The sequence below is a fragment of the Benincasa hispida genome, chromosome 9, assembly GCF_009727055.1.
Source record: "Benincasa hispida cultivar B227 chromosome 9, ASM972705v1, whole genome shotgun sequence".
In the NCBI taxonomy this organism is placed as follows: domain Eukaryota; kingdom Viridiplantae; phylum Streptophyta; class Magnoliopsida; order Cucurbitales; family Cucurbitaceae; genus Benincasa; species Benincasa hispida.
The window spans coordinates 9,775,263-9,789,836 of record NC_052357.1 but is presented as its reverse complement, the minus strand read 5'-3'; the positions used below and the strand labels follow the sequence as shown (position 1 = coordinate 9,789,836).

The 14,574-nt window shown below is 33.8% G+C and overlaps 1 protein-coding gene across 2 annotated transcripts; it reads right to left on the bottom strand.

Moving 5' to 3' along the window:
• Positions 1-998: 998 nt before the first annotated feature.
• On the bottom strand, positions 999-7,020 carry LOC120087305 (NADP-dependent malic enzyme 4, chloroplastic-like). Of its 2 annotated transcripts, none has more exons than XM_039044260.1 (20): positions 7,002-7,020; positions 6,433-6,565; positions 5,801-5,921; positions 5,629-5,703; positions 5,120-5,271; positions 4,925-5,030; positions 4,729-4,794; positions 4,390-4,485; positions 4,234-4,305; positions 4,057-4,140; positions 3,881-3,979; positions 3,745-3,792; positions 3,553-3,606; positions 3,353-3,451; positions 2,468-2,557; positions 2,301-2,378; positions 2,123-2,197; positions 1,939-2,029; positions 1,507-1,635; positions 999-1,425 (listed from the first exon to the last, which is right to left on the bottom strand). In XM_039044260.1, exons 2-20 carry the CDS (start codon positions 6,528-6,530, stop codon positions 1,337-1,339), a joined length of 1,722 nt encoding a protein of 573 aa, XP_038900188.1. In that variant the 5' UTR covers positions 6,531-6,565; positions 7,002-7,020; the 3' UTR covers positions 999-1,336. The 2 variants fall into 2 exon arrangements, with proteins under 2 accessions (XP_038900188.1, XP_038900186.1); XM_039044258.1 differs by lacking the exon at positions 7,002-7,020 and adding an exon at positions 6,854-6,995.
• Positions 7,021-14,574: the final 7,554 nt, after the last annotated feature.

Sequence of the window (14,574 nt, the reverse complement as noted above, 5' to 3'; positions counted from 1 at the left end):
CAAATATATCTATCAAATGGAGGATTTTGATGAACGTTTATGTAATTTTTTTTTTATGTAAGTGAACTTGGCCATTTGTTGGCCCATATCGTATAATTGGGCCAGAGAATAGGGTCATTTTTTTTACATATTTTTGTGCCAATCATGTAACATGACTATTAATAAAGTCATTATAGTACAATTACATTTTGAGATATTCCACTTATAATATATAATCCAAATTTGTTTTTTTTTTTCAATAAATTCAATATAATTTTGTCTAACTTATTTAGGAACGTCATATGCACAAATGTATAAAATGATTGCTTAAATTAAATTTTTTTGAATTGCATGATCCAAAAGTAAACCAAAACTCCATTTCCCAAAACTCCAAACAAAATAACTGTACTAAAAAACAATACAATAAAATGAAATCCTTAGTTTATTTAAATAAATATGTAGTATTATTAAATAAAAAGTTTTCAAACGAAAATAATCCTCATACAAACAGATTAGGCTATTTTAAAATATAAGAAAATGAACAAAAATATTTACGAATAATAGCAAAATATCACAGTCTATTTGCAATAGATAACTAGACTACTATCTGTGTCTATCATGATACATATAGACATAGATAGTAGTCTATCACGAACCATCACGATCTATCGTAGATAAACTGTGATATTTTGCTATTATTTATAAATATTTTCAGCAATTTTGTCTTATAAAATAATTTTCCAACAAATTTTTTATGTTAGAAAAAACTGCATCAGATACTACTGACATATGAACTTAACTCCGCATCTCAAACACATATAATCTTAGACAAAACAACTATGTACTTCAAACACAAACATGCAAACTTCACAGATATATGAACTCTACCAATATATGAACTCTACAGACATATAAACTCTGGACATCATATCTCAACATAGTGCTCCAAAGAGCCCCTTAAAAATATTGTTTTGACATAAAAAAAAAAGTCATTTCAAACAAACTCTTAGTTTAGTATACATAAGCATATACGAAGAATATACACAACAACTAGAGAAAGTTGAACCGGGAAAGTCATTGCCACAATGGCATGTTCTTATTGAGCCAGGTTTTGAAGGGAATAGTAAAATAATTAAAGGCCTTTATTTCTCACAAAACAGGTGGATGTATGAACTTTTACAGACTATCTATGAGTGCTTGATCTCTCAATCTCAATTATAAGAACCCACATACTTCTCATCCCTTCAATTAACTTACAGGACAAAAGTTGGTGGGATGAACAAATGATTAACAAAAAAGCTAATGTGTAAGTGATTTGAACACAAAAAAAGGGAAAACTAGGAAAACCTCGACAGCTTCACCGATAATTTCGGTAAGAAGGATTGTACATACAGCTCTCGGCATACTTCACCAAGTTTTTCGGTTGAGGAAGGCGAGTCGCCAAACCTACGAGCACCAGTAGAACGGCGAAACATTTGGTTAGTGATAGTAGTGAGAATGATGGAAGTAAAAAAGAGTGGTGCTAACCAAGTTCATAAGCTTTTTCAGCTACTTTAGCAGCAATATTTGTTGAAATCTTTCTAATGTTGGTAAATGGAGGGTATATAAGTCCATTATCGAAGTTCTCTTGCGTAACCTGTGCAGCCAGAGCTTCCGCTGTTCCAACATAACAAAGGAGTTAAAAACAGATTGTAACTGTCTGAAAGGATACATTACTGTCCTTGAACTCTTTTGGCATTGAGAATCAGCTTCAGAAGAGACCAAAGGTAACTCAAAGCTCTATCCATATCCGATCTTGGTCTTGGATGGCATGGTCAGAAGATTCAAAGGAGGGGGCAGGAAGGATTACTTTGATGGAAATGAAGGATAATCAATTTAAGCGACAACTTTATGTGGATGGTATCATAACTAGAAATTCTATAGATCCTTTTGAATTGTAGAAGTCATTTTTGCACTTACAGGCTGCTAGGAGCATGTCATCGCGAACGCGGATGGTACCGGACATGATCAATCCAAGACCAAAGCCAGGAAAAATATAAGCATTATTTGCCTGAGTAATAAAGGAAAACAGTAATAACGTGAGACTCAGACAATTGAGGGAAAAAGAGAACAGGGAAGTTAGGCATGTGGGTATGTATGAGACCTGTCCAGGTACAAAGACATTTCCTTTGTATTCAACAGGGTCAAATGGACTACCGCTAGCAAAAATGGCGCGACCCTGGAAGGGGGAAAAGGACCATATAAAATGAGTCAAAATAGAGGTATTGTGTTAATATCGACAAGACGAACGACTAGGACATGGTATTGTGTGTATGTAGTACCTCAGTCCATGTATAAGCCTCTTCAGCAGTGCATTCAGACTGAGAAGTGGGGTTCGAAAGAGCAAGAATTATTGGTTTCTGCAAATCCACAATAAAATTACGGTCAATATATTTTCTCTCCTGAATCTACACAAAATGAAAATTGGTTGGCTTTTCAAATAAAATACCTCGTTAATGGCAGCCATGGCCTCCACAACGTCTTTGGTAAATGTCTTTCCTACGCCTGATGTCCCAATCAACGCTGTTGGTTTGATATCCTGAAATGAGATAAAAGGATAAAAACTAGGAAACCTTTGTGTTATTACAGTTATGTTGGTTGCTCATACTGCTCTTGGACTTGTTGCACATTAAGGATGTTTTTCTGTCTGCAAAATATTCTTTCCATTTGTGTTGCAGATTTTCTGGCGGATGGTTTCTGCTTTTGGTTGCTGCAAAGATTTTCTACCGTGGGTTGTTTTGTCATCTAAAGCTAGTCGTATTGCTTTTACAGAACATATTTTTGCTTTTAGAAAGAAAAAGGCGTGCGGCTCTGTGTAGGAGTTTTTGTCGAACATTTGTTCATTCTTTCCGTAAAATCTTCTACTTGTCAGTAACTAGTGATCTACTATTGAAGTTTTTGGATGGTCATTGTGCTTATTGAGAAAACAAACGTGTTTGAAGGTTTTTCAAAACATATGATGAAAAGAATAGTGAAACTTCAAAAAAAGAAGTATCAAGTGTTGAAGGGAGGCTAAACATGAAGTGCAACAAAAGAGGGAGTCTCAAGTTTAGGAGAAGCCTAAACTCTTCATTGAGAGTAAGATCTTTGGGAGTCTAGATAGTGTGTACTATTAGAAAAGTGTTCCTTTATAATTGCTTAAATCTACTAGTGAAATTCTTTTCATTCCGGCATTATGCCCCGCAGACGTAAGTGTGGTTTCATTAACCACGGTTACCAAGTGTGTTTTCTCTCTCTTATCATCTACTCATTAGTATATTGTTTCTTAGATTTATCTATTTTCACTTTGCCCTAGTACTATGCAATTTTTTAAATGGAGATGGAAGAAAGAAACCTTCACAACATCTAGAAGATCCTTAATTGGTTCATGTTCGTGTGCCCAAGGTTTCTTGAAGTGTTGGAGTGATTCCTTGCGAGAACTAACAATTAGACCCTGCATAACAAAAAGATTAACACTAATACAAGAAAACATGGTCAATAGAAATATATATACAGTAGCAAAAAGAGAAACTTCTTTCATTTTCTTTAAACTACCTTTGAATCGACAAGCCAGATTTTCTTGCGAGCATCTTCCAAAGTGGTATTTGTCTGCAAAGGGAACTCAGAGTTAGATTTGTTATTGTGATAACCTTTAGTGGTTCTCATAACATCTGCTCGATGATATCTTATTCAGTATCTCTTTTCAAGTTGTAAAACTATGAAGAGTTAGCAATGTATGGCCATTACTTTTTTTGACATCTCTAGAGCAATGAGTTCTGCAATCCCAGTGCCTGCCTATAAGCAACAAAAGCTAGAGAAGTCAATCAAGAATAAAATGAGTGTATATATAATAAGATTTCTATAACATTTTATGAAAGACAACCTCCCCAGCACCAAGAAATAGGAATTTATGGTCAGCCAATGTTCCACCAACTAGCTTCAGAGCTGCAACAATCCCTGCAAGGACCACAGATGCTGTCCCCTATTCGGTAGTAATTTACACATTAGAATGCAAGATTTGAAATATTAAGTAAAACATTGGAATCTTTGAATAATAACCTGAATATCGTCGTTAAAAACAAGGTGAGTCTTGCTGTATTTTTCTAACAGATCGAAGGCATTGTGGTTGGCAAAGTCTTCAAACTGGCAATGTGGCAGGCCATTATCAGGGGCAGAGAACCAAAAGTAGAAGTAGAGGAAGAATTAGTTTACATTGGTGTATCATTACAACTATACCTGAATAAGGATTTTTTCTCCATAATTCTGTTTGACCGCTGTCATGAATTCGTGGACAAGCTCTGTGTATTCCTAAAGTAAGGAACAGAAAGGTGAAAACTTCATTGCATTATCACAAAACACAAAGCATAGGCTAGTTAACCAAATACTACTTACCTGACCAGTAGCTCTTTTTTGCCTGAGCCCTATGTAGAACTCGTCGTTCAACAACTTCTCATTGTTCGTCCCCACATCAATGGTCACAGGCAAGCACTGAAACAGTTCACCTTTGTGATAAGATAATTTTTATTTGTTCCCAAATAGAAGGTCAAAACATGTCATGCACATTAGTTGAAAATCATCTGTACAAATTTTTCCAAATCCAGAACTTTTGTGATTGCATTACTGGAATCATTTCAGTAAGATCTGATAGAATTAAGGGAACCACCATTTTAAAATGAAGGAATTAGATTAAAAAAAATTGATAGATATTTCCATGGAGAAAGGAATACTTACTGCAGAAGGACGAACACCACCAAGGGCACTATAGAGTGAAAGCTTTCCAACTGGAATTCCCATACCCTATGAATTATTCCATCGAATATAAGAAATTACAAAACACGGATCTCAAAAGAAAAAGGTAACGATAATGTTTAATAAAAGACACAAAAGGTTCATAGTTAAAAGAGAAAATGCACTCAATTAATTATACCTGGCAGCCAAGATCACCCAATCCCAAGATCCGCTCGCCATCAGTGACAACGATGACTTGAATATTCGTCTCCGGCCAGTTTCTTAAAACCTCTAAGATCTTCCCTCTATACAAAAACTTCTTAGTTTCAACAAAAAAGGGTAAGGAAGTCTATGTATAGCTTTGAGTAATGTAAAAATTTGAGAAAGACTATACTTCTCCTTCAAAGTAATATAAAGACCCTGAGGCCGTCTGAAGATGCTTCCATATTTCTGACATGCTTCCCCTACAGTTGGAGTATAGACCACTGGAAGTAACTCCTCAACATGCTCAATCAGAAGCTTATAGAACAAGTTTTCATTGCTTTCCTGAACAAAGTAAATATAATTGACCAACTTCACCTTCATCATATATAATTGAGAGTTCAAATAGTTAATCATCGTAAATTTTCACAAACAAAGCAATATACAAATACATGCATGCATATATATAGATACAATACACATACATAAAATAATGATGCATTCAAAAATCAGTTGAGAAAACAAATTAATTGTTCGACCGGAGAAAAGTTTGCCATTCCATGCATCTAAAACTATTTTTCAAAAATATTCATATGAGTCAAAATATGTAAGAGCTATATTATTCCTTGCAGTTGCACGCCATGTAGAATGAAGAATTAGACAAGTTTTCTAGGGCTACAGTGAAAAACAGGTCATTATTACCTGAAGATCCATCATGGCCATGTATTTCTGCAGAGGAACTTGATATTGTCGTAGGTTGTTTAACAGCTTCTTTACCTAACATTCGAGAGCCAAAGAGTTACTAATAATTTTACCAAAAAGCTGATTGACCCAATATTGGACTTGGAAAATGATTGGAGATGACATAGATAACCTGAAGATCTTGAGAAATGACAGTAGGAGGCAAAAGACCACGCAAGTAATGGGCATCTCTCTCTTTCTCTGTGAAGGCTAGACCTTTATTGTGATGTGGATCCCGGAGTAAGTTATATCCACTACATAAAACAGGGAGAATTATGATAATAAATCAAGTGAGATCATGATTAAGGAAAGTAAGGAGATTTTTTTTTTTTTCTTTTCTTCAAAAAGGGATTTAAACCACTAATCTCTTGATCAAAAGATATATGTAGTGTAGTAATCAAATGAACAATGATTAGATTTGCAATACAAATTGAGAAAAAGTTTGTCCTATCGATGGTTGAAAAGGTAAACCAATCATGTCTCATTACCTTATCACAACCACCGATGAAACAAAGTTTTCTTTCAAAAAGTGAAACAATGAATATCTGTTTTCCTTTTAATGTTGTACGAGGGGTGAGGATTCACATTAAAGCATTAACAATTGACTAATTATACACGTTTAACAAAGTAACAATCAATGATTAACAAAGTTAAAAGTAAAAATGAGCAAATATATAACTTAAAATTTAATTAGCTTTAATTGAGGCAAAAATTAGAACAAAGATATAATATTATTATATTATAAGTTAATATGATTTCTCTCACCTAGCAACAGAGACGGTCCAAGGAGTGACACCCTGGTCCTCCGTGGCCCTGTTCTCATTGTAGAAATCAAGAACCGAGTCCTTCAATGAGTTCTCCATCAAGACGTTGTGGTTCCTTTCGATTGCCCCACCGTCTGATCTCACAGAAGAAATCTTCAATGAATCTGAGTGCCTTCTCAAAGATATAGGACTACAAGAACTAGAAATGGCCGTCTTGTTCTATTCAAAGAAAATCTAAAAACAATCCCTATTGTTTGAATGAAGAAAACCAACAAATGTGAAGCTGAATATAAAATATGACAAATTGACGTGAGAAATGGAAGAAACTTGTGGCTTAGAAAGAAGAGGAAAAAGAAAACATTCGAAAGTGGGTAATGGTATAAACTAAAGTTAGGTGGAGAAAGAGTTGAATTTGTTGATACCAGAAAAATGCATCGATTCAACAAGTCATGGCTAAAAAATGGTGAAGGGAAAGAGTCTTAGATGTGAAAAAACAAGAAACTAAGAGAAGCAAATGGGAGAGTCTTAAGGAGGAAGACAAGGGAGAAGAAGCCTCTAATGTGCACTTACATTCACATGCTCCGAACTATCAAATTGTTGTAATAAACTCAATTTTTTCGTATTATTCTTTTTCTTAAATTGACATGTCACTGGAATCTTCTTGTGTTTTCCCCCTTTAAAATGTCAAATTTTGAACATATTACTTGCTACTAAATATTTGTCAGCTTTATGTTATCTTTTAGAAAAGGAAAAATATTCATCTTCCCTCCTTTTTTGGATTACTCTTTCTTATCTATAAAACATTAGCGGCACATAATCATCATGTTCCCTACCTCTTTACCACATAAATAAAAAAAGATTAAAAATATATATTTAAAAAAAAAAAAAAAAAAAATACCACGTGACACATTCTAATTAGATGACAGTCGAGACTGCACCAAAATTTTTCCTAAAGATTTAATAGTGATTCTAATGAATACTTATGTATTTTCATAACCATGTAAAGGATAATTTTTATTTTCTTTTTCTTTCTTTCTTTTATTTTTTTTTACAATAAATTAAAGTTTTTATTTTGACAATATATAAGATAGAAAAATTAAAGGGGTAATTGCAACTTTAATTTTTTTTTTTTTTAAAAAAATTAGACACGTGTCCCTAGGTTTTGTTTTTTTGTAACATGTCAAAAAAAATTTCCGCTGAAAATTTGATTACTATCTGATTTCTATGTGATTATTATGTGATTATCACACCTGCAATTATAAAATAGTTGAAGTCATGACTTTGATTTCTTAAAATATTTTTATCATACAATGCAATTTTCCAAAATTAAATCTCTCTATCTCAAGATGATAATACAATCTCTACTGGTTGAGTCATCCTCTTTTGACTTTTTTACGATAAAGATGAGTACTTTATCATTGATGCGGATAATTATTAACTTTTTTTCCAAACATAAGAGATATATACAAAGGTGTATATATATATAATTTTACTTAAAAATATAGCTGTCGAATTTGTATTGTTCACTTAACAAGAAGATTCTTATTGACCAACGAATAATGAAGTATTTTTTTATCCATATATATTATGGCTTTTTTTTAAATATAGAAAAATAAGTTAATTTATTTACAAGTATAGCAAAATGTTATTGTCCATCAGTAATAGACATTGATTTTTGAAAATATTTTCAGTAATTTTACCATTCAAAACAATTACCCTAAAAAAAGTTTTCAATGTAACATAACTCAACATGTTAAAATATATACTATCGACCACGAAGTCATAAGTTCAAAATCTTCTGTATTGAACTAAAATAAATAATTAAATAATTACACATATCATAGTAAATTGGCATGCATTGCAACATAGTCGAATAGGACAAGTATGTGTAGGCACATATCATAGTAAACTAGGCTAAAATTAGCATAGGTAACTTGCGTGTTTGGATAGATTTGTATGGGTTAGGATAGGAGTTTTAAGTGGGGGAAAAAAAAAAAGTTTAGGATGAGTATAGCTTAGTGTTTGAAGACACTGTTGTTTAGAATAAAATTTCTTTCTATATTTATTTATTGTAATTAAAAAACACAGTTGAATTTTAGATGAAATTGTGAAGGGGACTGTTGGGTTGGGGCAACGGGTTGAGTTGGCAGGCTTATAATTTGGGTTGGCTTATAAGCTTAATCCAAATTAGTTGAAATAGGTCGAAGTAATAATTAAGACAGAATCAGCATTTTATTTTATTTTATTAGGAAACTTGGTGAGAGGTCGTGCAATTTTGAAAGTTAGATTTGATAGGTCACATACTCACAATTATTTTATTTGTTCTCTCTCTCTCTCTCATCTCTTTCTATCATCTCCTTCATTCCCACATGGTTCTTCACCGCCACCATTTCATTCTCATGACTCTGCTACGTTGAGGGAGGATGATATTTCCGGTTGGATATGGGATTTTGGATAAATAATTTTAATCTGTTCATCTCCATCAATGAAATCAATTGAAAATTTCCAACAACCACATATTCCATCTTTTCCTTTATTGATACTTGAGTTTTTAGATAAAATATTTTCCTCATTTTATTAATGTGTAGAGGAGGCAATATATACATTTAGATACAATGAGTTAGAAACTAACTCTAGTTAAAATACAAAGAGTAAACTAACTCTAATACTCCCCCTCAAGATGGAGTGAGGAAATTAACAACACCCATCTTGAACAGCAGAAGAAGAAAAACAGAAAGAGGAAGTGACTTTGTAAAAGCGTCAACTAGCTGGGAAGAAGACCGAATACGCATTAGCTTCACAGTCCCTTTGGCAACATGATCACGAATAAAATGACAATCTAGTTTAATGTGCTTCGTATGTTCATGGAACATCGGGTTAGTGGCAATGTGAATAGCAACGTCATTATCACAAAAGATCATAGTTGGCTAGATTGAGGATATCTGTAAATCGGACAACAACTAATGTAACCAAAGAAACTCACTAGTAGTGGCAACCAATGCACAGTATTCTACCTCAGCTGAAGATCGAGATACCGTACTTTGCTTCTTGGCCTTCCAAGAGACAAGAGACTCTCCAAGAAAAATGCAAAATCTTGTAGTAGATTTTTGTGAATCAAGGCACAAGGCCCAATCAGCATCAGAAAAAGCCTGTAGTTGAAATGATGATAAAGCTTGTAAGAATATGCCTTGCCCAGAAGATGACTTGAGATATCTCAACAGAGTGTGAACAACATGTAAATGAGACTGTCTTGGTTTAGCAATGAACTAGCTAAGCTTATGGACAGTAAATGTGATCCAGACGAGAAATGGTCAAATATTTAGCTTTCCAATCAGGCGAGGATACAAGCTTGGAACTTCCAGCAATGTGCTTTCATCAGTGCTCAATTTTACATTAGGATAAATAGGAACATAAGATAGCTTAGCTGCTAGAAAGCCTGAATCTTCTAATAGATGTAGTGTATAGTTATTTTGGGATAAAAATATACCCCTTACTGATCGAGCAAGTTCTAATCCAAGGAAGTAGCGTAAAGATCCCAAGTCTTTAAACTTAAACTTGCAATGATATCATCTACATAGATCAAAAGTGCAATGAAAGAAGTACCATTACCACAAACAAATAGAGAATAGTCACTCTTGGATTTCTTGAAGCCAAGTTGTAAAATGGCATGAGAAAACTTATCAAACCATTGGCGAGATGCTGTGAAGCTTGCATACAAGTTTCTCCCCTTTAGATGTAACATGATCATGTTTATAACCCAAAGGAAGTTCCATATATACCTCTTCAAGAAGATCACCATGTAAAAATGCATTGTTTACGTCGAGTTGGACTAAGGGCCAATTGAGTGAAGCATCTATTGTTAGCAAAACTTTGACAGTTACAAGCTTTGCTACTGGTGAAAAGGTTTCAATATAGTCAAGCCCTTCTTGTTGAGTATACCCTTTTGTAACCAAGCGAGCCTTGTACCTTTCGATAGTTTCATCTGCTTTAAACTTGACTTTGTAAACCCAGTTGCATCTAATTGAATGTTTGTCAACTAGCAGAGGAACAACAGACCTGATGTTGTTTGTTTCCTTGGCTGTGAGTCCTTCAGTCATTGCCTTACACCAATTTTCATGGGGAACAGGCTGATAGTAGAAATCAGGTTAAAAAACAGAGTAAATGGATAAGGCAAAGTGTTTATAATCAGAGGAAAGCTTATCATATACTAAGTATTTATGTATGGGGAACTTAGTTGTTGAAGACGTAATTGGTGAAGACTATAAAAGACTGCAATAATAGTCTTTTAGGTATGAAGAAGGGTTGATAGTTCAAGTATAACGTCTAAAGGTAGGTAACTGGTTGCTGATAACTTGTGAGGGCATATCTAGAGAAATGTGGTTTTGGTTAGGACATGAAGACGATGTTGAGGTAATAACAGGCTGTGTAAAAGAATGGTTGTGATTTGAAGGAGGAGCATCACTTTGGATAGAAAATGGATAGGATTCATCCTCATTGGAATCAAAAGGATGACTGGGGCATGTTTCAGTTGGGAGATCATGTTCATTAACTGCTAGAGTAAGGAATGTAGAAATGCTAGAAAAATCAAAAGAGTTAGGTAGAACAAGATCTAGAAATAAGTCGATGACATGGTCTTGATGTGTGATCTTATGAAAGAGGTATATAGTTTCATGGAATACCACATCTCTTGAGACAAAATATTTATGGTTTTCAATATCATTAAGCTTGTACCCTTTCATGTTAGGAGGATATCCCATAAAAACCGATGGAATAGCTCATGGATGAAATTTAGATCTATGCGAAGGTAGAGATGTAGCAAAACAGAGACAACCAAACACTAGAAGCATGGAATAATCAGCATGTGACTAGTTGGGATGAAAATAAGGAGTATGACAATGCAATACAGGGGAATGGGTTCTGTTAATCAAGAAAACAACTATCAACAAATATTCTCCCCAAAACTGGATGGGAATACGAGATTGAAACATCAAAGCCCTTGCCACATTTAATAAGTGTTGATGTTTCCTTTCAACCACTGAATTTTGTTCGCTCTACACATGGAAACTGGTGAACAACTCCTTTGGATGAAAAGAAATCTTGAAAAGATAATTCAGGAGCATTATCTGATAAAAAAAACATTTGATCATGGTTTCATACTGAGTTTCAACTAAAGTAAAGAATTGTGGAATAATTTTTAAGACATCAGATTTGTTCTATATTAAGAAAACTCAGGTATACCTTGAATAATCATCAACAATGGTTAAAAAATAACGACGACCAACATGTGTGGGAGAGGGATAGGGATTTTAAGTGTCACAGTGAATCATTTCAAACATTTTATTTGCTAAATGTTGAGTACAATAGAAACTCAAACGTTTTTGCTTTGCTAAAGGACAAATCCGACAAGGTTCATGTGTAGAGATTCTAAGAGGATCAACAGATATCAAATTCTTTAAAGCAGTCAAGTGTTTATGAGAAGGATGTCCAAGTCTATCATGCCAAGTAGAAATTGAGCAATGAGATATATTACAAACAACAGCATCTGTAGGAACCTGCTTATTTTGTTGTTCAATGTGAAATAGGTAAAGTTCTTGTCACAAGCTAGCCTTGTCAATCATTTTCAAAGATAACTTTTCCTATATCATACAAGAAGATTCAACAAATTTTACAACAATAGGCAATTGTTTAATGAGAGCATTGATAGAAATCAAGTTGAAGGAGAAATCAGGTATAAACAGAACATCTTGAAGGATAAAGTTGGAGGATAACTGCACAGTCCCATATATTGAACATCAATCTTAGACGGATTTGGTAAAGAAACTGAAGCATTAGCAATAGGGATAAGAGATGTAAAGGCATATTGTTGATAACATATGTGAGTCGTTGCTCCTGAATCTAAAAACCAAGAACTAGACGTAATAAGAGAAGCAGGAGAATCAGGGCAGATACCTGCAACATGTGAGGTAGTGGCAGTTGATTGAATGTCAGTTTTGGACTTGGCCAAATGAGACTATAACAAGGATAATAACTTCTGGCACTATTCAGATGTCAAAGAAGAGAGTGAATCAAATGGAACTGCCTTCTTGGATGAAGGATTTTTCGGATGAAGTTGATGACCTGGTGAATAGCCATGGAGCTTATGGCAACGATCAACAGTATGTCCATGCATGTTACAGTGTGAACAAATGGGCTTATCTTTCTTCTTTGGTGTATTTGAACGATTGGATGAGCCATTGGGATTGCCATTGGTTGTTGAAGAGTTCTTGACCATGAATGCAGTAGTGGAAGAAATGGATGGTGTTAAGGTAGAAGAAGGAATGACATGCTGCTCTGCTTCTTGAACAACCAGAGAAAACACTTAATTAATGGTTTATTCAGGCTCCATTAGTAACAACTAAGCTCGGATTTGACTGAAAGAGTCATTGAGACCCATAAGGAAAGCCATTAGTATTCGGTTTGGAAATATTGAACAAGGTCTTTGACACCACCACAGGTACAACGACCACAAGAATATATTGGTCGATAAGAAGCTAATTCATTCCAAAGAGATTTCAATTTTGCATAATATGCAGTAACAGAGGTTTGATCTTGAGAAATATTCGATAACTCACGTCGAAGTTGGAAGACTCTTGGATGATTCTTGCGTTGATATTGTTCTTGAAGATCAACCCAAATTTTGCGAGCAGAATCAATGAAATTGATGCTTGCAGATATCTCCTTGGATAATGAATTGAGAATCCAGGTAATGACTACACCATTGTAGATAATCCAAGAACTGAGCAAATCACTTGTTGGACGTGGAATGGATCCATCAACAAACCCTAATTTGTTCTTCACAGTGAGACCGATGACCATGGCTTGACTCCAAGATGTGTAATTCATTTTGGTGAGTAAATTGGAGACAAGAACAAGATTGATGCTATCGGAATGGTGAAGAAAGTAAGGGTTGGTGTATTGTTCAAGAACAGTAGGATTAAGCAGCATTGATGGTTGAAACGAGGAATCGAAGGTAGAATAAGTAGTTGGGATGTTAAGATTTCGTGGAGAAGGGAGTGGATCTTCACTGACCATGGCACAAGGTTTAAAGAAAGAATGGAAGAGGAGTAGAGCGCGGGAAGAATGAACTCAAGAAAGAAGTGCGAAATTTTCATCTAATACCATATTAATACTTGAGGTTTTAGATAAAATATTTTTCTCGTTTTATTAATGAGTAGAGGAGGCAATATATACACTTAGATACAGTCAGTTAGAAACTAACTCTAGTTAAAAGACAAAGAGTAAACTAACTCTAATATCCTTCTATCATTGAATTTCATTGTCTAAGTCTCAGTTTTGCCCACTTCTCTCATCTATCCTATTCTTAATTATAATGGAATATGCATATGAATTTTAATAATTTTGAAGCAAGTTTTGATTTTTTATCTTCAAGATTTGTCAGATGCATTAAGTTTGATGGTTTTGGCTTTTGAAGGTTGAAGACAAAGCCTATTAGTGACGTTGAGATGATCGAAGAAGAGGAAGATGAAGAGGGAAGGATGGTGAAGTGACGATTTACGGAAGAGAGAGATGAGAGAATATATATATATAATTTAAAACTATTTAAAAATAATAAAAAGTACTTAATCAATGGAATAAGGACCTCTTAAATCTATTTAGCAAAATTAAGGAATTAAATTGGACCAAATGCACGTAATTCTAAAAATTTAGGGATTAAAAAGAATTTTTCTTTTTAATTATAAACCATAGTGTTTATATTCTTACTTTCTCCCGATTATAAGACTAGATTTATATTTTAACCTATATTATTCTATTAGATATATATATATATAAACTCTTTTGATGAAAAATGATAAGTTTATGATCTAAATGTGTTATTTTTGTAAGTTAATGACTAGAGAGACACATGTTCATGTATTTTACAATAAAAAAAATCAATCAAATCTTTAATGAGGTGATATTTTAATTATATAAAGACTATTTTATTTGCATTGTTAATACTATAAAAATCCGTATAAAAAGTAAATTCGGCACTAAAAATTAAAAAAGACAATGAATTTTAAAATTATAAAAACCAAATTCGATTGAAGTTAAAGAACAGAGGTTAAAAATGTCATTCAACATATATTTTTTTAAAAGTGTAATT